Raw genomic sequence first — 25,044 nt, forward strand, 5'->3', positions numbered from 1 at the left:
ATCTGCCTTTCCACTTCTCTAATGCTCCCATATTGGAGCACTCTGCAATAATTCTCTGAGGTGCGCTTTCATCCCTGCTGACCTCATGTGTTCAAAATCTTTCGCCTCGAAATCTAACCTGTAGCTCCTTTTCAAATGCTTAGTTTTCTCAATTTCTATGTCATGTTTATCTGCCAGATCTGCCAATTTCTGATGTGTCTTACACACTTCTTTCGTAATTCTCGGACAAAAGTATCTCCGCTCTTCTTCTGTATAGGACTCTAACCTATTCACTCCCATTGATCCCTCAACTAGTTCAGTAATCTCTGTAGCCAAGCTTACACGATTAATCTGCTCTTCAATCTTGGTTGTGTTTCGAGGAGTATTCAGACTTCCAACCACTCATTCAGTTGTGCTGTCAATCCCTGTAATGAGATGTTACTTGCATTTGGCAATGGCACCTGTTGCACCACTGTACCTGAAGTTTGCGGTGTCAAAAGCTTCAAGCTCTGACTTGTACTCGGGCCATTTACCGCATCCGGAAGCACAACAAGTGGACCAAAATCCATTAATGGTCTAGATCCATCAAAGGTCTGACCCATAGATGATATTACCTGTACGTGATCTCTCACCCCCCTCCTCATGAGGCTTTGTGACATTTCACCCTGTAGTTCTGCAATCGGCTTATCCTTCGCAAACAATGGTACCGCTGGACCAACAGTAATTGGCAATGATATTGCATCTGGTGCTGTTCTGACCCCTGCATTTTGTGGAAGGGCTACTCCCATACTCTGATTCATCACTGGTGTCATATCTGACTGTATCCCTGTCATTAGTGTGAACTTCGTCAAACCCTGTGGCTGTGCCTGAGGCAACAACATTGGAGTCGGCTCAGTCTGAACTAGCATTGGCCTCGGAACCACTTGCTCCGTCGGCACCACTAAGTTCGAAGTTGTTTCTAGAATTGGTATCGCTGGATAAATTCTCTATATCGGTGGTGGGTGCATCTGCGCTTGGACCACCGAAGTAGTCACTGCATTAGGAGTACTCTGCACTAACCCTTGTATCTGTCCGTTTTCTATCTGTACTGGTCCCGCTGTCCATGACACTTGGGCTGGGGCAGTTGGAGCAGAACTAGTACTTGACCTCCCCCTCCCCTCCTGCACCGCATATGGTAGAGGTCGGTCTCTCAACACCTGCGTAATAAGGTCCTCAATATCTGAATCTTCTTTCACATAAGTCTTTTTCTTCTTACCCCCTGATTAACTCTTTTCACCCTTGCTAGTATCCTCTTTATCTTCTGACTCATCTTCTCTGATAGCAGGAAACAACTTTACACCTTGCAATGTTTGAGTTCTCCACTTACTCTGTTCGCAATCCCATCTTGCCTCTGCTAGAGACTTCTCTAACTTCCTTATTCTCCTCTGGAATTTCATTTCTTGCTGTTGTCTGGCTATGAGCTTCCAAACTACTAAAGCCTCAAACTGTGCTGGTCTTGGAAGTGGCTTCGTAATGTAATCCGCAACTGATCCAAAGTTCTCAAATTAAACGTTCCATGCTCTGGAAAAGCTAAAGCTTCCTGTTTCTCTGTCGGTTTGCACCACTGCTTCAACCAAAGACATGGCGCGACACCTCGCTACTCCATCCCCATAAATGCTGGAGAATTTTCCGGTGGGTCATCTTCCCCACTGTCACCTTAGTGTAACAATTGCCCTTCATGGCACTCCTAAACACTTTGAAAAACGTCATCTTTATTCGATTCAATAAGGAAATTACTTTTACTCCCAATATTCCCTTCACCCACTTTCTCAAGCAATTGCCTGTAACGGACAGCTGCCAATCCGCTCTCAGCTCTTCTCACTAACAAACCTATCCCAGCGCGGCTCACTCTGACGTCACACTCACACACTACGGCTGACAAAGTCTTGCGGCTTGTCCTCCTGATCTTCGACTTACACAAAACTATTGCACAATATTGCGAGAACTAACCAAAAACAAACCTGCTGGTTTACTACAGGAAGGTACACAATCCCTTTAGAGACCTTACAGATTTTCACTGATGGCCCTTTAGCTCATGCAGCTATTCCTTTCTCAGTCTCCCACAATCGCAAGTAAATTTCGACCCGCAAATTTCACTCTCAACTGATCAATGGGTCTGTCCTGGTGCACATAGGACTCGCAAAATCTCAGTCGAAAATTTCCCTTAATCACTTAACTTACACACCGACTTGTTGACCACGCCCGATCAACCTACTAATCCAGACAGATTACAACATATAACCAAGTGTCTCCTACACTTGTCAATATACTCCGGAGTCTTAGACCACGCAGGGTCCGTGCATCACCAACAACCACGTGGACAATTTTTTAGCACACACACATATGAAGTTTGACGACTTCCCTATTCTCATACTGCGGAGTACGCACACTCCTACTAAACCTCAACTGGAGGATGCAGACTCCCTACTTCTCTCACACACATCACAATTCACCTGCGATTTGCATAAGCCTGTGCAGGCTCAACTTACTACTTTCATACCATCACCAAAACGCCAAAATGCCGAGAACATACCCAGCTTTACCCGCAGGATCTAGGATCTGGGAATGTCATTTCTGGGCTTAAGGGGACATCATCCTTGCTACAATTTCCATTTCAGAAAACAAAAATTCAAACCTCATAAAATGAACAACTAACCCTAACTTAAACTACCACCAATCACCACATAACTAGTTCTCCAAGGAAACGAACCATCAAGCTGCTACCAAAAACTGCTAGCGCACCTGGGCCTTAGTGAGTAAACTTGCAAGGGGACGCGTATAGGCCGATGAACCTTTTAGATCGCATGGAATATCCTAGTTATGTAGTAATCGATGAACATCAATTATCATGTAATCAATCAAGAACCACTAAGAGAATCATTAAGCATGAGACAATTATATCATAATTTCATGAATAACCACAACTCAATTATACACTTTATCCATTTTATTTCCCTATTAGTTACAATACTAAGTAATCCGGTTAGATCAAACTTTATTCAATCAGTTTAGAATTAGCTCATTAATGACCACCAATAACATAATCTAATTAGAACTTGAGAAAATATATCCTCTAATGCCTCAGCATAAATTAACAAAGATGAATATATCGCATTGACAACCCGATTGCTAAACTCTGCTATCAATCATTTGTCACTGTCAGCGTCACCTAAATGTACCATTACCTAACCCAAATTAACACTAGCATGTGGGTCTTCATGTGAAAACAATTTAAAACATGAATTTAGCAAACATCTAGCTAAAAGAAAAACTTATTCAAACAGAGCCGTTGGTACCTAGAAAGAAAAGCACAAAAAGTTAACACATTGTCATAGCTACCTATCCACAGAATGGATCAGCAACAAAGTCAGTCTTCATCTTCAGGTCATCAATCGATCAGCAACACATCAGGCTCTCAAGAGAATGAGCCCAATGACAAAATCTCGAATTGCGTCTTCTGACATCAATTCACCCCTCTCATCTAAAGTTTTAGCCCCTTGTCATGGCTTTTTATTAAGATTTTCCAGTCCATCCCCCTAATGCCTAATTGGTCAGTCAATCACCAGTTATTACCCTAACCAATAACTTTAATTTTACAAATCAATGAATTCTAATATTACGCCATTCTCAGTTCGTTGATTGGTTCACTGTACGATGTCCTTCTCATCCGGTTCATCAGGTTTCGAAAATGTTGCATCTTCGCCAGTCAGTGCTTCTATTGTTCAACTCCTAGGAAAGTACATCGAGTCTGTCTTACACCAAAATTGTTACATACCCTAGTCCCTCATCTCCTGTTCGTCGGTACACTGCAGAAAATTCTAGCTAAGCAGATTTTATTAACATGCAGTTCATGGACAGTTTAACTCACCAGTTTCTCTTTAGTGTGCTAGAAATTCAGCTTCTGCATGAAGCCTGGCAACTAGGCCACAACTTTGGCTAAGTTAACTTTACAATATAATGCAAAACATAGGTTATACATCTTACTATGACATACTACTACATTATTTTTACTCTTTCCATTATTTCACACATTTTTAATCATTTTAGTACAAGTTCGTATAACCTGGCTGTCACTCTCCGTGGGCACATCTTCAAACGTGCACATTAATTTCTCTATGTTTAATTTTCTTGTTAATCAAAACACATAAACGTTCATTAATAATTTCTAATACACATCTGTTTCAACAGTGGTACTGGTGATATTCGAACAAAAAGCTTTGAGTTGGATAATAGTTAAATGTCAGTGTCTGCTCAGATGTCAGTTCGTTACTCTGTCAAGGTAATGTTCCATATCTTTGGCACGTAGATGAAGTGGTCTACAATGCGATCACAGTTCTTGTGAGTGGATGAATTGGAGGTAGAACTCCCCAGGAACTCGTTAATATCTTGTAAAGTTCATTTGATGGACAGCCCTCTTCTCAGATGCTTTAGAACTAGTGACTTGTTTTTGCTTTTAAACAGTGGCTTTATAAATTCTATAATCACATTAGAGAACCATTATTGGTTGCACGTTTACGTTTTCAATTTTCATTTAGATGTCAGTCAGACAGAATTTTGTTAATTAAAACTAGTCTGAAAGTTCTTAAATGGGACTAGGCTGTTGAAGAGATACGTCAGTCTGAAGTAGAACTGCTGAACTGTTGTCAGATAAGGCAACAATTGAGAGGGGCGTGTCCAGTTTTTCAGGATCTAACAGTTCTTTGAAACTGTGCAAAGGTAGTGCTCTTCGGAGGCACAGGAATAAGTAGGTTTATTTTAATTGGGTTTAGACCTTTTTATTTGCCAATAGTAACATACATTAAAAATAAAACTGTCACCCAAGGCGAATCTTTAAGGAAACATTCTCCAACATTGTTAAACGAGAAAAAAATATTTGTTGCAACACATCAAATTCCAAAATATATTTCACATTGCAATTCTCTCCTATGAAAATTATACAATATACCAGACACTAAGCATAAAACGTGGCATTTGAAGATCTGGCAAGGTGCAACAATGATGGAATGAGGCCTGCTTCCCAGAGGCCCACAAGGTTGAACAGTTAAATTCACAGTTAATTCGTAAACCCCAGTGGGGCATGCTTCCTTTGCAGAGTTGCAAGAGGCTAGTCCAGAAGACACAATACCCTGCATGTGGTGTAGGACAGACAGACCCACCAATAGGACATCTTGCTCTCCCCAAAGCCCACAAGTGAGGTAATGACTTTCTGCATTGAATTATAGAAAAATGTGATGGAAGAAATGCTTGAATTAATCTCTGCTACTGGTAATTACTCGGGCTGCATACCAATCCATTGTTGTTTTGCACACTGTGCCACCTCAGTTTAGATTGGGATGTGGCCACAAGTAATTACCAGTGATAATTACTGTGTAGTGTTTATGTAATTGAAGACACTGAGCAAACGGAGTACTTACATGAAATATTTTTAGTATAGAAATATCTCACAGCTTAGTCTTTTAGCCATTGCATTTTTTGAAGGCACTACTACATGACTTTCACAACCAGAATCAAAATGTTTGGAGTGGCCAGTTTAACTTGGGTTTATTGTTGTTATTTTCTTTTCTTAACCAAGGTATCTATAATAATTTCAGTGCCTCATGTTCTGCCTCAGACTCATCAAGATAGTTGAATGGATTACAGTCATTTAGCCCTGAGCTGTCTAAATGGGACTGAGACCGGCAGAAACTAGAGACATTTTAATTTTACCTTAGCAGGAGTCATAGGCCTCGGAGCCCTTCACTTAGGGATGTGCTGTGGACTCACTCGGATTCTAAAGCACCAGACTGAATCCAGCACATCTGGGGAAAGGCCTTTGTCTGTATCTCTAGGGCACATTGCATCTGAAGTAGCCAGGAGAGTAGTGAGTGCTGAAGACCCTGGGGTAAAGTTGTAGAACCTTGGCCTGCATGTGGTGTAAATAAAGACACAGATTGCAGTGCTGCCTGATAAGGTCTTATGTGCTCATCTTCTTTTATTAGCAGGGTACTCTGACTGATGATGCCCATGAAGGGCTGGTTGTTGGCTAAAAGATGAGGGTAACCCTCTGGTAGAGTGCGATGATATGTCTTTAGGACAGTGCGTTACTCCAAAAACCGAAGAAAACTCACTGTCCAACAATGGAAGATAAAAGCTACACCAGCTTGAGTCTGTTACTCTCTGAATCTTTCCGCAGGACAAAACAATGATGCTGGCTGCTGCATGACTTGAAGCTTGAGTTCGTTATTTAACTTGATGTGATTTAGGGCTCCAACACTGATGCAAATATCAGTCTAGACTCTTCTGACAGCAACACAGCATGATCATATCCAGAGAGGATAGAATTGGTCCCAATTGCTGACTCGTTACAACAGCTTGGGTATAGAGTCCAAAGTTCAAATGGTGCATAAGGAGAGTTGCTTGAGTGCATAGCAAAACATGCTTTTCTTGTAGTTTGTGACTCTCCGTAGACCGACTTTGAAGAACTTGAAAACTTGTCTATAAGTTTCTGAAGTCTTCCTCTAAGTGACTTCTGACCGGTATTTTTCAGACAATATGGAGGCTCCTGAATCGTCATCTGGACTGCATGTGGGCTTCGTTCAAGTTCCCTGTAGGCTGCTGTAAGTGCAAATGAGCCACTGCCTAGTTTGTGTAAATCTTTGGATCATTTGCGGTGAGCAGATTGAAGCAAGCCGATTGTTGCTTCTGAGTGTCATGGGTACTTCTGACCTTTGATAATGATGCTGATGTTCTGAATACAGTGAGGTTGTAAGAAGCTCCGCCGGTAGTAGCGGTGAAGGACTTTGTTAAGAAACAGGCACAAAGGTATTAACTTTGTTTCACGCTTGAATGACATGGACGTCTGAATTGCCCTTATTTGATGTTAGCATACCCAGTTTGCTTTGAGACTTCCAGGATGGTTGTGATGTAATTATAGCGTATAACAGCCAAATTCTTCTAACCAATATAATCATTAACCTGTGATTTATTAAATGTCCATGGATTCATGTCATATATTTTTATTTTTTATTTTATGAGCGTTAGGTCTGCTATTGCGTCTTAAGGTGACCTTCCTAATGTTAGCAAGACAGACTTTGCTTACTGCTGGGTCTGTGACTTGATGGTGCTGAACGTCTTTGGACAGTGCAAGGGGATGATGATGATTGTTCTGATTTGGATGCCATGGTTGCAAGGTAGCATGACTGTCTAGATGGTTGCTCTGAGCTGCTAGTGCATGTGGCTTACTCTTGGTTCTTCAACAAGGCCTTTGTTAGGCAGTAGTTGCTATGTCATTGATTTGCCTGTCGTTGGCCGTTTAATGCATTCACAATTGTATGGGTTGGTTAGGACTGTAGTCTTCACTTGTGATCTAGCCTGATCAGAGGCTGTAGGAGGTTCATCTTTCTTGTGCTTAAGTTCTTAAATAAGCTAGAGGGCCCTCTCGGTCAGCTATCTTTTGATAAGGCCAACAGGGCTTATGTGTATTAGAATTGGTCTAGACCATGAGCAGGATCACCCTGTGACAGGCATTGATTCTGTTCCCCCTTTACAGGTGACGTACATTTTCTGTGGCATCATCCCACATGTTCTCCCCTCATTAAAATATGCAGGAGCAGGGGACTTTAGTCTAGTGTGGCATGTGAATTGTGCCTGAATGAAGTCGCAGATCTGGGTATAGACAGGAGAGTGACGTGGGTGAAAGACTTGTGTGCTGTATTCTCACCACACACTTCTACACCTTTCAAGTGCGGTGTGATGAGAGGCTTCATTCTAGTCTAGCTGGTCGTGGCAGGGGTCTTCCACTCCCACAGTGGAATCACTGCTGCAGATCCAGCATCACAACTGCAGGGGCGGATCAGTGTCAAAGTGTAGGATAGACCTGTAGTGTGAGGTATGGACACTCGCTATCAACACACAGGAGCAGCAGCATTGCCACCACCAGGAAAGAGGAGGACTTTTTCTCCCATCGGACCATAGGCCGTATATGGAATAAAGGAAGAAACAGACTGCAGTGCTGGCAGGTAAAGTTAGGACACGTATGCCCAGGTTCATTTTACTATCTGCAGCAGGGTGACCTGACAAAATGCCTGTCAATGGATTATTGTAGTTAACTTTAGGGCCAGCTTTGTGGAAGAGGGGACTGCAGTGATGTGCCTTGGGGACAGTAGACCTGGAACACTTGTGGGGAAGTGGCTGGCTGCATCACAGTGTAGTTTGATGGTTGCTGCACACAAGACCCAAAAGTCAAGTGAGTACCAGTGTCAGTAAATATTTTAGCTTAACCCTGCTCATGGCTCAGCCCCAGTTCAAGTGGACTTGTTCAGCTTTCCCGAGTTACACAGTACTCTCATGTACTAAGGAGACCAGCATTTTCTAATCATGCCCTCTCAGTGCTATACGCAAGGCAACTTTATCTCTACTCACCTTTCGCTGACTGCAGGCTGACAGCTCATAATAGCTGAATCCAATGTGCTGAGAGTTCCTTAAATAATTAGATACAGATTGAGGAGCTCCAGTTGGTGAAATTGCATTTCAATAGAATGATGCGCAGACTGGCACTGAAATGTTAGACTAACCTCTAACCCTTGGCAGGGCTTCTTAGAACAAATGATTCACTAAAATAGGAGTAAAAAATGCAGGCTGTAGACAGGCACTGCTTAGGAGTAGAAAATTTGCGGTAAGTGGTTCACCCAGGAGTGATGTAGAAATCACCTGCAAACCCTCAGACCTACAGGAGCATCACAGTTCCCCCTTTGGCCCTATGAGTCAGTAACAGTGACCATATCATCTTAGGGACACTAGGAGAATGTAAATCTTTGGACCCATAGTGCAAAGGTAAATTGGGCTAGCCATGTCTTTCCTCCAAAAGTCTAATAGAGTGGAGGAATTGGCATCACGCCCACTTTATTGCAGGTCATAAGGTTACTTTTAATTAAAAGTGCAAGTAAAAGTATTTCAGTATCTCTGTCCTTTTTTTCACCAGTAGATCTACACAACCCTTCGTCTTGTTAAGAATGGTTAATGAGGATTTCACCAATTAGGTATGTATAAAGCTTTGCCAAGTGGTGTATCTTCACTTAGTGTGATTAGATCCAGTACAGTACAGGTTAGATTCTTATTAATGTATCGGACAGAACTGGATTATTTAGTTTAAAGACCTAGCCAGGTAATGTAACTGCACTTTCTTAACCAGTACATCTGATTCAATTGTATATGCTTCATCTACATGATTTGTTATGCGATTACCCCATACAGTGCACAAGGGAAGCGACATGTATTTGAAACGTTTGTGGTAAGAAATGGCGAACCCGTTGAAAATCCCATCTGCTGGATCACGTTGGTATTGGGTTTGAAAATCCTGAAGGTTTGGTCCTGAGTAGAAACTTCACCTCTAGTCAGATTTAGTCCGTGAGAAGTTTGCAGGACCAGTCTCTTTTATCTGAAACTGTGAAAAAGCGATATAAAATATATGCATAATTTTTGTGCACCTCATGTTTTAAAAGTCACCTATTTGAAATGCTGGGATTGTCTTGATAACTATAAACTGAAGGTTGTCTGTGGAAATAAACTTGGATAACGCAGGAGATTTGGAATTGTCAGTAAACTTCATCAACCTTCTGAGGAGTAAATATACAGTAATGGTGATTTTCTTTTTTTTTGGATTGTTTAAGGAGTACAGTTAAAAGGATAACCTTTTCATACTCTTTGTTTTTAATAGGTTGGCATTCGTGGCAAAGACATAGTTATCCTCGGGGTAGAGAAGAAATCAGTTGCAAAACTTCAGGAGGAAAGAACTGTCAGAAAAATTTGTGTTCTTGATGATCACGTCTGTATGGCGTTCGCAGGTATTTTTAAGATTACAAATATTCCATCCTTGTTGATTGATGGTGTATTTTTGTGGTAAGACAAAACTGCTATGACTTTCTCTGCACTCAAACATTTTCTGTTGTTTAAAAAAAAAAAAAAAAGTCGGTTTCTATACCTCCCATTCGGGAGGTTCCTCCTAGTGAACATTAAAAGGTACTGACTAACTGCCATTATGCAAGTTACAGCTGCCTTTGTGTTTGAGGAATAAATTAACAAGCTTTGACTTTGGATAGAATGGAACAGTGGAGTCCACTCTTTTTGTTGGACAGTGGGAAGGAAGTTCTACTGCCTGCGGTCTTTATAGTATTTTTTTAAATACTGACTGTATTCTCATAGGGACCCTGCAAACTTTTCATAAAAAAACATGCATTGGCTGTGACAATAGGTCTGGATTAAATAAAAGTGCCTCATCAGAACTTAATTAGGTCAGGCCGTTGATAGTCATTCTGCCACTGTTCATGTACTCATGCATTGATTCCTATTCATGCTGCCATTTACTCCTTGCATTTGCCTACTTACACAGCCACAATAAAATGCATACTCAAACTTGGCAACATATGCAATATATATCAAAAGTAGTAAAAAAACATGGTGCCATCAAAACATAGTGTTATAAAGGAACTGTGGTCCATCATCAGACCACTTAATTCTAATTATGCCCATCTATTTCGTTTGATGGATACATTACAATTTTTATTGTTGTGCAATAGCAAATAAATAAGTGGGTGAAAATACAAACTGCAAAAAATTGCACACACAAAGAAACTTTGTTACTAGTATGTGACAAAAAAAAACCAGGAAATTAGGTTAGTCACAGTTGAAAGTAGCACTTACGCCCTTATTACAATTCTTAACATTACAAAATGGTCAAGGCGCAGAGTTGACGTTTCGATCCTTACAGAATCGTAGGATCTTCATCAGGCCTTAAGAAAATTTTCCGCAAGAATTTTATAGATCATGGTATACAAGAATGAGCTGAAAAGGAAGAAATGACAAGAAGAAAAAATCCAAAAGGAAACAAATTAGTTGCCGACCACTAGAGGGTTGGTAATAACCTCACCCATCCACATGAAAAAGGGGGGAATAAATGGCCTATTTGTATGGGGCCAGGCTTAGTTGTATTTAAACCATGTACCAGTCACAGTTGTAAGGGGATCCTGCCCAGGGGTAGTGATAGAGAGACATATCTACATATTACACCAGTGAGGTGTATAGGGGCATATACATGTGGCAACCTTACTCCCCAATCAGCTGTCTTAGTGGCTAGTTACACCCTTCTGTCATTGATACCCGGTGTCAGCAACCAAGCATGTAAGTGTTCCAAACGGGTGCTAATGAATAATGGGAGCCCAAAAATAGCTACCCTAACATCAAAATGTTAATATAAAAATTCTTGTCCATATGATAGAACGGCCCATGAATACGGAGACCTTGCGAAAGCAACGTGCTGTCAGAAGACTGGTTATCAAACAACCATAGCCGCTTTAAGGCGAATAAAAAGGAAGCACTCAAATAATTCTCTAAAACTGAAAACATATAAGTGAGATTAGAGTAACCCCTTTGGGAATAACATCAAGTAACCAATAACCAGCAATAAAACTAAAAAGCACAACATACCAATCAAAAAATAAATCCAGTATTTGCCACAAGACCCATGACTAATGTGGGCATTTAGAGAGCTGAATGGTGCCGGCGTACAATCATGCTCAGGTATGGTGCTATGCTTAACCAGGTGGGTTTATGTGGACATGTTTATGGATAATCTGCTGCAAAAACAAGATGCAATGTGATTTTAAAAAACACCTATTCTGGGAAGGGACCAATAATCAGGTCAATCAGTTATTCTTACCCACACAATACCAATCCAATATATCCCAAGACTTCTGTAGAACAAAACAGCCACAGAGTTAAAGTGCATCTCAGATGTGTTTCTGAAAGTACTTTTCTTCTTTTGATCACTAGTGAAGTCAGACTTAAAAATATTTTAATTGTGTTGTAATGTAATTTTAGTTGTATATCGCTTATTTTGAAGTGTTTTGCTGCAAGGTCCATACTGCTCAAGGTTATTGGTTAATCTACTGGTTAGTGGGATTAAGTTGTCTTTTCTCAAGGAAACATTACATGCATTTACTTCAGTTTTTGTGGTAGATTAAATTATTAGGAGTTAGATGTGGTCATTAGTGTCAATTAATTATCCAAATACTAGGTAATATAAGCCAAACCAGTGGATGCCTGTGAAACCCACTGGACCTCCCTCTATAACTGAATACTTCACGTGCAAAAAGACCATTTGATGACCGTCTGATGTCACCAGATTATGCTATGGCCTTTGGAGCTTGTTTTATCCTATCTCTTATATTAGCCATTTGAGCTGAATAACTTAAGCAACTTCAAATTGCTTTCTTGGCAGACAGCAACTCCTGGTAAGCACTACTTCTCTGCAGTACAATAAGCTTCAGGATCTAGGTGTGCTAGATCTGGGCACCTCACTTCATCAGGACAGATTTTTACTTAAAATATTCACAACTTGTGTTCTGAACGCATTGGTAGAATGCTTAGTGATTCCCCCCCACCCCCACCCTCTGCTTTCTCATCTGTAGAGGTGCTTTGGTGCATGTGATCAAGCTAGTGACTGTGATCAAGATCACATCTGTCATAATGGGTCATGGCTTCTAATAGTGACAATTCTATGAAATAAAACTGAATTGTTCACCACAATACGGACAATATATATAACTTACTGGAGGTCGCCAGTACATAGTTACAACCTGGTTTCCTGTGAAAAAAGTGTTTGTTGGACTTGCCTATACCTTTGTCACTGTTTGATGAATCTTCAAAAAATATTCACAAAAAAGGCAAGGGAGTAGGACTAGGAGTAATGCCATTAACGGTAAGTAATGCACGCATTACCTCCCGTCCCTCCCTCGTCTTCCTTAACAACCAATGAGATATAGCAAGAAAAACAGGAGACAGACAATTGAGTTGCAATGTACAAAAAACATATTTAATCACAACCAGGTCATACACAGAGAAACCCCTATTCCTTCATAGAGGACAAAACCCTGTGCCCTAAAACCGCCTCCAAACACCCCATTTCAGGAATACGGTAGTGTTTCACAAAAGTGGACGTTGACGCCCAAGTAGTGGCTCTACAAATCTCCTCCACCAAAGCGCCCTGCAACTCAGCCACAGTAGCAGCCATACCACGCGTAGAACGTCCCTGCCTCCCAGCAGGAGGTGCCACCCCTTTCAGATCATTGGCCAACTGTACCATCGACCGGATCCAGCGACTCAGTGAAGCCGTAGAAGGCTTCTCCCCTCTCCTAGCAGGACCAAAATTCACAAACAAAGAATCCCCTTTACGGAATGCAATAACCGCCTTCAAATAACACAACAAGGCCCGTCGCACATCCAAAGTATGTAATCTGATCTCCTCCTCCGAGGAAGGGTCATGACAAAAAGTAGGAAAAAAATCACCTCTTGTCTACCATGAAAAGCCAAATTAACCTTAGGCACAAAAGAGGGAACAGGAACCAGCACAACCTGATCAGGAAAAACTTTGCAAAAGGGAAAAGAACAGGATAATGCAACCAACTCCCCTAAATGCCTGACCGAAGTAATAGCCACCAAAAAACAAGTTTTCAACGTCAAATGTTTTAAATCAATGTCCCCCAAAGGTTCGAAAGGAGGGTCCATCAAGACATCTAACACAAACTGCAGATTCCAGCCAGGTAAGGAACGCACCAGTCTTGGAAATAAATTCATCAGACCCTGAAAGAATTTGGGCATCAAATGACCATCATCTTCCAGATTATGCCAGGACCCCGAAAAGCTTGGATCGCTGCCCATTGAACATGTAGCGTAGCCACCGACAACCCCATTCGCGCCCCATCCTGCAAAAACTGCATGGCCACAAACAGGGAAGCAACCCGTAGGGTCAATATGCTGTCTCAACACCACAAGGAAAAAACCTTCCACTTACGTCCATAGGAAATCAACGTGGATTTACACCTAGCAGCCTGCAAAGTCACAGCCAAAGGACTAGGAACCCCCAGCCCAGTCAAACCCCGCTGTTCAACCTCCAAGCCGTCAAGTGCAGTCTCTGCAAGGATCCCCGGGAGAGACCAGGAAACACCAGTGGAGGGGGATGGAGAGGAAGAACCTTCTCCTTCCCGAAGAACAACTGCTGAAGCAGAGGAAACCAATTTGCATGCGGCCACTGGGGAGTGATCAAAATCACCTTAGCCCCCACCTGCTGTACCCTGACAAAAAAATATTGGATCAACTGAAATGGAGGAAACGCATAAAGAAGACCCTGCCCAAACCTGAGGACACCGATACTGGGAGCAGAACTTCCCCACCTTCACATTTCCCAGAGATGCAAACAAGTCCACAACGGACGACCCCATGTACACACCAGACAATAGAATAGAAACACCGGAAGGGAGAACTCCCAGGAGGAAGGAATGACCCTGCTCAGCTGATGTGCCAGAACATTCTCCGACCCCTGAATGTACATGGCCCGAAGAGACAGAACCGAATGCTGGGCCCACAAAAAAATCGCCCGAGCAACTAGATTCAGAAAGGGGGATCTGGTCCCTCCCTGCCTGTTGATATAGGACTTGGCCACCAAGTTGTCCGTCTGTACCAACACAACCTCCCCTTGCAAGAACGCTTGAAAATGCACCAGAGCTAGCCGGACCGCAGTCAACTCCCTCCAAATCGAGGACCTCTCCGACTCTCTCAGGGACCAAAACCCCTGAACCTGCCCCTACCCCAGCCACGCCCCCCTCCCTGCCCGAGAGATTGGCATCGGTTGTTAACACCACAGGCATCGAAGGTGACAATGGAACCCCAATCTGTAGAGGAGCCGGCACCATCCACCAACCCAACTCCCGCTGAATGAAATCTGACACAGGAATGAGAGTCCGCAGAGTGCAAGGATCCGGAGACCATCGGTATAGCAACCAATTTACCAGACAAAGAAGATGAAACCTCGCCCAAGGAACCAAGAAGGTCACTGAAGCCAAGTGATCCTGTAGCCGTAACCACTGAAGCGCCCTGGGAGCCACTTGAGACAGCACAGCTGTCACCTGAGCCTGAAGACCCTTCCATCTCCTGTCTGACAGTCACCAACCCCCGCAGAGTCAGAAATCGAGCCCGATAAACACCAGTTCTTGGGAAGGCACCAGAATGCATCCTGACCTGCTTATTTATCCAAAAGAGGTCACACCCAACTGCAGTACCTTCTACTGGTTAATTAGTAAGTGCTACCTCGTTGGGTAAATGTATAGTGCATATTCAACACTACAGCTGAGTAAAGGACCCTGAGGTAATGTCTCCAGTGACACTGCCTGTAATTTTGGAAATGTTTTTTTTCCTCGAGTGTCTTCATACAAATATTTGCAATCCTCATGTAGAGAAGATGACGAGACTACAATCAGTTGTATCCCCACCAAACAAGGTACTTTCACTTCTTTGTTTGGTGGAGAAGAGCAATGCAACTCATGGGGACCGCCAGGGAGCCTCAATGCTCCTGTGGTGCCTGCCGGCTCCTGTAGGAGGCTGGCCTGGTTTGTAGTGGGTACTTCAGGTACTTACACCTTATACCAGTTCCAGTTATCCTTTATTAGTGAAATGTAGTTAGTGTCTAGAAGCTAGGTTCTCTAGGAGTAGTGTGGATGAGCAGCCAAATCAAATCAAATCAAATCATTAACATTTATAAAGCGCGCTACTCACCCGTGCGGGTCTCAAGGCGCTAGGGGGGAAAAGGGGGGTTATCGCTGCTCGAACAGCCAAGTCTTTAGGAGTCTCCGGAAAGCGGAGTGGTCCTGGGTGGTCCTGAGGCTGGTGGGGAGGGAGTTCCAGGTCTTGGCCGCCAGGAAGGAGAAAGATCTCCCACCCGCCGTGGAGCGGCGGGTGCGAGGGACGGCAGCAAGTGCGAGGCCAGCGGAGCGGAGGGGGCGGGTGGGGACGTAGAAGCTGAGGCGTCTGTTGAGGTATTCCGGTCCCTTGTTGTGGAGGGCTTTGTGTGCGTGGGTGAGAAGACGGAAGGTGATCCTTTTGCTGACTGGGAGCCAATGCAGGTGTCTCAGGTGTGCGGAGATGTGGCTGTTGCGGGGTACGTCGAGGATGAGGCGGGCCGAGGCGTTTTGGATGCGTTGCAGGCAGTTTTGGAGTTTGGCGGTGGTCCCGGCGTAGAGGGTGTTGCCGTAGTCCAGGCGACTCGTGACAAGGGCGTGGGTCACGGTTTTTCTGGTGTCGGCGGGGATCCAGCGGAAGATCTTGCGGAGCATGCGGAGAGTGAGGAAGCAGGCGGAGGACACGGCGTTGACTTGCTTGGTCATGGTGAGAAGAGGGTCCAAGTTGAAGCCGAGGTTGCGGGCGTGGTCTGCGGGGGTCGGTGCGGTGCCGAGGGCCGTGGGCCACCAGGAGTCGTCCCAGGCGGACGGGGTGTTGCCGAGGATGAGGACTTCCGTTTTTTCAGAGTTCAGCTTTAGGCGGCTGAGCCTCATCCAATCTGCGACGTCCTTCATACCCTCTTGTAGGTTGGTCTTGGCGCTGGCGGGGTCCTTGGTGAGGGAGAGTACAAGTTGGGTGTCGTCGGCGTAGGAGGTGATGATGATGTCGTGCTTGCGTACGATGTCGGCGAGGGGGCTCATGTAGACATTGAAGAGTGTCGGGCTGAGCGATGAGCCTTGAGGTACGCCGCAGATGATCTTGGTGGGCTCTGAGCGAAACGGAGGGAGGTAAACTCTTTGGGAGCGGTTAGCGAGGAAGGAGGCGATCCAGTCCAGGGCCTGGCCTTGGATCCCGGTGGAGCGTAGGCGGGTGATTAGGGTGCGGTGACAGACGGTGTCAAAGGCAGCCGAGAGGTCGAGGAGAATGAGGGCGACTGTTTCACCGTTGTCCATCAGGGTTCTGATGTCGTCTGTGACTGAGATGAGGGCGGTTTCCGTGCTGTGGTTGGTTCGGAATCCGGTTTGTGAAGGGTCGAGCAGGTTGTTGTCTTCCAGGAAGGTGGTCAGCTGTTTGTTGACGGTCTTTTCTATTACCTTGGCTGGGAAAGGTAGAAGAGAGATGGGGCGGAAGTTTTTCAGGTCGCTTGGGTCAGCCGTAGGTTTCTTTAGTAGGGCGTTGACTTCAGCGTGCTTCCAGCATTCGGGGAAGGTAGCAGAAGAAAAAGAAGAGTTGATGACGGTCTGGAGGTGCGGGGCGATGATGTCGTCGGCTTTGTTAAAGATGAAGTGCGGGCAGGGGTCCGAAGGGGCGCCGGAGTGGATAGAGTTCATGATGGATTTGGTTTCTTCCGTGTTGATGTGGGTCCAGTTGTTGAGGGTGATGTCCGGGGAAGCGGGTTCAGTGGTGTATGGTTGGGTCTGGTGTCCGAAGCTGTCGTGGAGGTCGCTGATCTTGCGATGGAAAAAAGTGGCGAGGGATTCGCACAAATCCTGTGAGGGCGTGACGGCGTTGGCGCTGGGGTTGGAGAACTCTTTGACGATGCTGAAGAGTTCTCTGCTGTTGTGGCTGTTTTTGTCTAGTCTGTCGGTGAAAAAGTTCCTTTTGGCAGTGCGGATCAGGTGGTGGTGTTCGCGTGTAGCGTTCTTGAGGGCGGTCATGTTGTCAGCGGTGTGGTCCTTGCGCCAGGCCTTCTCAAGGGCACGACAAGTTTTCTTTGATTCTTTGAGGGTGTCAGAGAACCAGAGAGGTTTTTTGGTGTTGGTCTGTCGATGCGTGCGTTTGAGGGGAGCAAGGTTGTCAGCGCAGTTGGAGATCCAGTTTGTGAGGTTGAGAGCTGCGTCGTTGGGGTCGGTGGTGAGGGTGGGTTGGTTGGCGGCGAGAGCGGAGAAGAGTTGCTCTTCAGGGATCTTGTTCCACTGTCGATGAGGGATGGGTTGAGTGCGGAGGTGGGAGGTCTCGCGTCGGAATGTGAAGTGGACGCAGCTGTGGTCGGTCCAGTGTAGGGCAGAGGTGTGGCTGAAGAAGACGTGTTTGCTGGCAGAGAAGATAGGGTCGAGCGTGTGTCCGGCGATGTGGGTGGCGGTGTTCACCAGTTGTTTGAGGCCGAGGTTGGCGAGGTTGTCGAGCAGGGTGGTGGTGTTGGGGTCGTTGTTTTGTTCCAGATGGAAGTTGAGGTCGCCTAGGAGGATGTAGTCCGGTGAGGCGAGGGCGTGCGGGGAGATGAAGTCGGCGATGGCGTCGCTGAAAGAGGCGCGAGGTCCGGGAGGACGGTAGACGAGGGATCCTCTGAGGGTGGTCCTTGGGTCGGTGCGAATCTGAAAATGCAGGTGTTCAGCGGCGAGGGGGGGGTTCTTCGGTGGAGGTGGTGACGCTGATGGAGTCTTTGAAGATGATGGCGACACCTCCTCCTACAAGGCCTAACTAGGAGACCTGCAAAGCTCATGCAATACCAATGTAGTCACACAGTACTCACACACACGAAAGAAAATATTCAGTGTTACAAAAATAAAGGTACTTTATTTTGGTGACACAAATGCAAAAAATACCATAGAGACTATACTCCCTTAGAAGGTAAGTAATAAAATATATACACTAGTATGCAGAAATAGCTGTAAAAACAGGTAGTTAGAAAACAGTGCAATTAATGAAAATCACAATAGTTAGAAATGGGCCTGGGGGAACAGAAAGCATATACTAAGAAAGTGGAATGAGAATGTCTGTTTCCCACCTAGTGTGTAGAGGGGCGCTGGGAGTATTAGTAAACACCAAAGGTAAGTAATAGAACCCACCCCAGAGCCCAGGAAAGCAGGAGTAAATCACAGTAGCTTTCCAAGAACACACCAGAACACAAGGAAGCTTATGCAAGAACCTGAAGAGACTGTAAGATACCAACGATGAATTCCTGGACCTGAAGACCTGTGGAAGAAGGAGAGAGTCCAAGAAGCACTGAAGAGTCCAGGAAGAACAGGAGCCCCTGCTAACCCGGATGAAGGTGCAAAAGAAGAACCACCAGTGAAGAACAGCCAGTACTGCACCCAAGAAGACAGATGTGGGTTCCTAGTTGGTGCAGCAGCTGTCCCATGCCGGTTGGATGATTGCAGTCGCTGGATTCCACCAACAAGCCTTGGCAGACACAAAGCTCGTGGTTACCAGAAAATGGCACTGCCCTGGACCAGGAAGGACCTGGTGGACTTTACCCAGATATGGAAGACAGAGGGGGCTTTCAGCAACTCGGAGAACCTTCAGAAGACCAGACAGCACGCACAGGAGTCCCACAGAACGGGGACAAAGAAGGTGCAAAAGGAGGCCCACGCAGCACTACACAAAGGGATCCCATTCCGCCGGACAACCACGCAGGAGGCTGTGCGCAGAAGGAAGGAGTGCTGGAAGCCGGAGCTGCACGGTGCATGAAGACGTTCGTGGAAAGATGCCAACAAATGTTGGCAGCTGCAAAACATGCAGTGCATCGGGGTACTGTCTTGGGTGGGGAAGCAAGCTCTTACCTCCACCAAAGTTGGACAGATGTCAAGACCATCAGGGCCACTTCAGTCCACCACCGTGATGCTGGATCCAAGCACTTCGTCAGGAGGGGGGACCCAAGCCACCGGTTGTCTCTGCAGAAGGGTGCCTGCTAAAGCAGGGAAGTGACATCTTCACTTCAAGGAGGATTCCTTCATTCTTCTGGTGCAGGCTGAAGACTGGCTGTCCTCTGAGGATGCATGACCGGAAAACAGTTGCAGTTCCTGGCAGGAGCTGAAGATACAATGTTGCAGAAGTCGTCTTTGCTTCTTTGTTGCAGTTCGTAGAGTTCCTGGAGGGTCCAGATGCATTTTCTTCAGTAGGAAGGTGAATTAAAGGATGCAGCAGATTCTTGTAGGAGTCTTGCAATCCGAATCTGAAGAACCACCCAAGAAAGAGACCCGAAATAGCCCTGAAAGGGGGATTGGTCAGCTACACAGGTAAGCACCTATCAGGGAGGGCTCTGACGTCACGTGCTGGCACTGGCCACCCAGAGTTCCCTGCCACCTTGGAATCCAGGATGGCAAAACCCAGGGACCACGCGGGGTGGTGATGGACATGGGGGTGGTCACTCCCCTTTCCTTTGTCTAGTTTCGCGCCCAGCAGGAACTGGGGGTCAATGAACCGGTGTAGGCTGGATTATGTGAGGTGGGCACCATCTGTGCCCTTCAGCGCATTTCCAGAGGCTCTGGGTGGCTACTCCTCCCATGCCTGTAACACCTATTTCCAAGGGGAGAGGGTGTAACATCCCTCTCCCAAAGGAAATCCTTTGTTCTGCCTTCCTGGGCTTGAGATGCTCAAGCAACAAGAGGGCAGAAACCTGTATGGGAGGTAGCAGCAGCTTGGGATGCCTGGAAAACCTCAGAGCTGTAATGGCAGTACTGGGGGTCCTCTAAGGAGCCCACAGAGTGCATGGAATCATACAACAAATGCTTGCAAAAGCCTTTGGGTATGATTCCAACGTGTTTGATACCAAACATGGCCATATTCAGAGTTGCCCCCCCCACTTTTTTTTTTTCTCCCAAAAATCCACAGATTCAGATCCACAGATTTTCCGTCTCTTAAAAAAAAAATGCTTTTAAGCCCTGGTGGGGTCTGTAGTGATATTTGTGTGTTGATCACTGACTTCATGTCACACCACTTTGCGCTTAGCTGCCCACTGTCACTTTAGTAGTCACTAGTTATAGACTCTATTTTGTATTCAGCGTAGCCTCACTGCCACACTAGAGGTGCAAGTACTTTTCCGTACAAACATGTTATGCAATGTGTTTTCTATTTCTGCGTGTTCTTTCTCACCTAAGAGCTAGTACACAATATGGAGGAGTTAGGCAGTCAGCACAATAAGAATATACCAGACTGATGTTTATAGTGCAAGCAGGGAACGGTTTGACTTTGGGAGGGGTGCCTTGGTATTCTGGCCCGGTCCCAACACATTTCTTTCAAAGCTTACCTCAGCTATCCAGCATTTTTGAATATTTCTTTTTTATGGGAGGAGTTTTTCTAGATACCCCTTTCTCTGGTTCTTTAAGATCTAAAAGATGGCCCTGCTCGGTAGTTGTGGATTCCGAGACATTGGTCAGGATTTAGACGTCAAATACCTGACACCTATCACATGAGGTTGAAGATCTTTCTCGCAGTCGAGCGGGGTCATCATCTTGTTGGCATGAGAAAGATGAAGCATCTGACAGGCTTATGGTGATGAATTTGTATTAATTATTTGCTTTGCATTGTGTATTAATATATATCAAAATAAGTGTATCCTTGCATGTATATATTTGCTGTTTATAGACTGAAGATTCTTTGTACATGGTCTCACATTATTGTAGCTCATTTTGAAAATACACTTTTCACTATTCAAGCTTTCTTCACGAATCTTGCAAAAAGCTATAATAAATGTCTTCTTCAGATTAAGAAGTGCATTCCAGAGAATCTTTTCAACTCCTTTCAGTGTGTATATTTTGGCTCAGTCAAAAGTAAAGCAAAACAGGGTCCTTCTGGGATATACAGCACCAGAGCTAAGGGATCAGGGTGTCCCTACACTGACCCTTTTTTTTTTTTTTTTTTCTTTTCTTTCTGGGACTCGGCTGAAGCAGTATGTATTTGATAAATGTGATCCTTTTTAAAGATAATTTAAGAAACATCCCTGCCCCTGCCCTGATGACAGTGTGGTTAATGAACTAAGAGGCAAGTCAGTGGTCATGTGTATGCTATATGTGGCTAGTTTTGTATTCTATATAGAGCAAAAATGTAGTCTTTTAAATCAAAAGTTTTTTTTTTTGTGCATCAGACATGCGGAACGCAGGTATTTGAAGGTACTCATTAATGTGATAAAGAAGAAAATGGCACATCAATGGATTAAAATATTTGCCCAGGATTACATACTTTGGAACCAGTTTATTGGACAGGAACGTTATAATTAGGGTAAATAGATTAACTAGACCTACAGGTCTAGTAACATTTTTATGATTGATTTTTTTAAGGCCTGCTCTGCATAGAGCCTATTAGGCATGGCATAGGATCTTGATAATAGTCTCTGGGTTGCAGCAAATTATGCTACTTGCCCAGGGCTTGCTGGCAACCAGCTTAGGCTAGCTAAGCCCTGTGAATTTTGTATATAGTGTGGCTTTGTGAATGATATGGCAAGATGTCGCACACACTGACCTGAGACCACTGATAATGATGAATGCCTTGCCCATCGTGGTCTGGCAGTTGGAGGTTAGGGCACAGCACTTGCCAGAGGGGTTAGGGAGTGGCATTTGCTGTTAAGCCAGGGGCCAGCGAATATCCCAATAAAGCAAAATCATCATAAACAATATTGCTAAAGGAACTTTTTGTCTATTCAGACAGAATATTATGGTATGAAATATAGCATTCTTCTGAAAATGGTTTTAAATTAAAATAAAAAGTCCCACTAAAATTTACCAGTTATGGTTAACTATGAAACTGTTACTCCTTCTTTGCTTATAACCTTAAACATTAGGTCACAAATGACATTACCAAGGTTCCCACACAAGATTGTTTATCTCCACACCTGATGGCTGGTTTTGTATATAAAGCCATACGTATATATGCCTGAAAAGCCTTTTAGATTTTGCAGAAACAAAGCCAGAGGCTGTGCCCAGTGAATTATAGCTCTGGCTCGGAGTGCAAGACCCTTGACTGTACCAATCTGGTTAATTGGGAAGTATAGTTAGTCCAGGCTTTTCATCCAGAGTCTGCTGGGGCATAGCCAGTAGTTTTCAGCTCAGTTGGTTCTAGGACGTGGGAGTTGTGTGTAACATCTGGCTGAAGGTCAAGCCTTGTGTGCACAGCACACTTTGCTTGGCAGAGGGTTTCTTCTGAGTTCCTGGCTGGTCAAGCCTTAAGCATAGAGTATGCTTGGCACACCAACAACCTATGATCCCTTCCTAACTGGGTGTGTGATACAGTGACACTGTGCTCCATCACTGATGATGTCAATGGTGATGTTAACTGACATAAATTATGTGGTCCGGAGCAGCACAATTAGTTATATTTGCATGGCTCACCACAACTGGCACATTTTGTATGTTTTTGGGTTTTGATTTAATAACCTTTAACAGCAATTCAATAGATGTTTTTAGGTAACTGTCATTGTTTTTCTTTTATGACACATAACATACATTCTAATAAGATTAAAAGCACATTTTTAGTACCATCCTATGAAAATAAAAACATGGAGGAAATTCAAGTATATTGTTACAGAGCTCATTAGAGTTGGGATTAAAGACTCTCTCTTTAAGGCTTAAAGCTGGAACATAGATTTGTGACATTGTCTGGTCTTCAGATGCGTTATATCTGGTTCGGTTGCCATTTTCTAACACTCAACATTTAAATAACTAAGTCAGCTGTACAAACATTAAAAAATATATTTCAATAGTTGTGAAAGCCCATTTTTTTGTACTTCAGTGTGATGAGGATAATTTACTAAGATGAAAACAAATCCGAACACTTGGTGATATGCTAAGGATGAATATTTTTTTTGAGACCTAATTTTCACAGATTGTTAATACACTATATAGTTTTATCAGTAACTCATCAAGTTAGTGGGAAGGTTTATTACTGTCTGTAGATGACTGTGAAACCACATCATGCTTCAGTAAAATATTTATTAAAAGTGGGTGTTTAAACATACTGAGAAACCCTCCTGCCCTGATGGCTATGCTATTTGTAAACTAAGAGGCAAGTCATACATCGTGTTCTCTATATATGGGCTAGATTCTTGTTACTATACATGGGGCAAACGTTTACTCTGTTTAATCAAACGGAAGTCTTTTTTGTACATTTATACACCAGAAATTCTGAGCTCACATTATTGACGATATATTCGTATGTGAGAACTCAGAAAACGGTGACTGCAAACTGAAATATTTAGAGAGGATCACACAATTTGAGACCCGTTTACGGGTCGTATACATTACAGTTAGGTCAAGTAGATTATTCAAGATACTCAGCCTGTAGATCTAGTAACATTTTTATGATTTTTCGTGGCTACGGGTGTGCTGAAAACCACCCCATGTGGTGACCTTATCTGCAGTATAAGCAGGGGTGCCGGCCTTGATGGTTTTAAAAATGATGCAGATGGATTTATTTTTGTGGACCAACCAGGAAAGCAAATTACTTTCCGTTCCTTCAGGATGGGTAGGATTTGATTATATTTCGTTAGGCCCTGGCTGAGATGTCCTGCCGCATTTAGAATTCCTTTAGGGAGAGCCAGTATGCAGTCTTGGAGGCAATGGAGCAAGGTTTTACCACCATCCCTATGCAGGAATAGGAGGTCTTAAACAGCAGTTGTTAAGTCTCTTTCTGGAAGAACTGGTTTTACTTTCACTTTTTTTGGAAGAGAAAGCTGGTACCAGGCATCTTTGTGGTTTTGCTTTGGCAGTGTGCTCCTTGTGGCTGAGGTTGGTGCCAAGGGTGAATCCAATTGACTTGGCATTTGGTGAAGGTTTGGGTTCAAAGCCGTCAAGCCAGGATTGTACTGTTAGTCATTTGTTTTTCTTGTCACAACAGGCATTCTAGCTTTGATGGGTTGAGCTTCAGTTAGGTGAGGTGCCTTTATTGTCAAAGTGGTGTTGGTTGGAAATGTTAGAGGCTAACTAGAGAAGAGCATTGCCGGTGAAAGCCATTTGACATTTCAGGGTGTGTTTGAAGGTGGGATGGTCAATGGACAAAGACAGCTGAGAGGTCCACTATCAGCAGGCAGGAAGCCTGAAATCCAGAGGACCTTATTAACAGTGCAATACTGTTGTCTGAGAATTCAGACCATACATCGTTAATAACTTTTCACTGTGTGTGCATGTATATGTATGTATGTGTATATATCTATATATGTAATCACCACTTCACCATATCTGTTTCCTTAAATTTACATGTTCGTTGATTTTAAATGTGTGAACATAATTCGTTGCTTTGCTTTTTCATCACTATCACATTCAGTTCATTTGAACAGTTTGTCGTATGTTCAATACATTTAGCAACATTCTCAGACTTTTCCAAGGTTGGTTCCTTGACAGTCAAAAGTCCCTTTGAATTTTGAAATTGCTAGCATTCATTAACTTAACTCTAATGATCCACTCTTGCAGATCCTACCTAACTAGATCCCGCTTGACATTTTCCCCAGGCAAATGTCCCATGAAAATGATGTCTCTCTAGAATGCTAGTTTGTTTGCACCATTATTCTTC

At 44.0% G+C, this 25,044-nt stretch overlaps 1 protein-coding gene across 1 annotated transcript in view; it reads left to right on the forward strand.

Moving 5' to 3' along the window:
* PSMA8 (proteasome 20S subunit alpha 8) overlaps positions 1-25,044 on the forward strand; it is a 359,192-nt gene that overhangs the window by 24,227 nt on the left and 309,921 nt on the right. Inside the window, exon 2 of the mRNA XM_069218890.1 lies at positions 9,713-9,839. Within this exon, the coding sequence (XP_069074991.1) occupies positions 9,713-9,839 (127 nt within the window). The remainder of the gene's footprint in view (positions 1-9,712; positions 9,840-25,044) is intronic.

This window comes from Pleurodeles waltl, chromosome 2_2, assembly GCF_031143425.1.
Source record: "Pleurodeles waltl isolate 20211129_DDA chromosome 2_2, aPleWal1.hap1.20221129, whole genome shotgun sequence".
Classification (NCBI taxonomy): Eukaryota; Metazoa; Chordata; class Amphibia; order Caudata; family Salamandridae; genus Pleurodeles; species Pleurodeles waltl.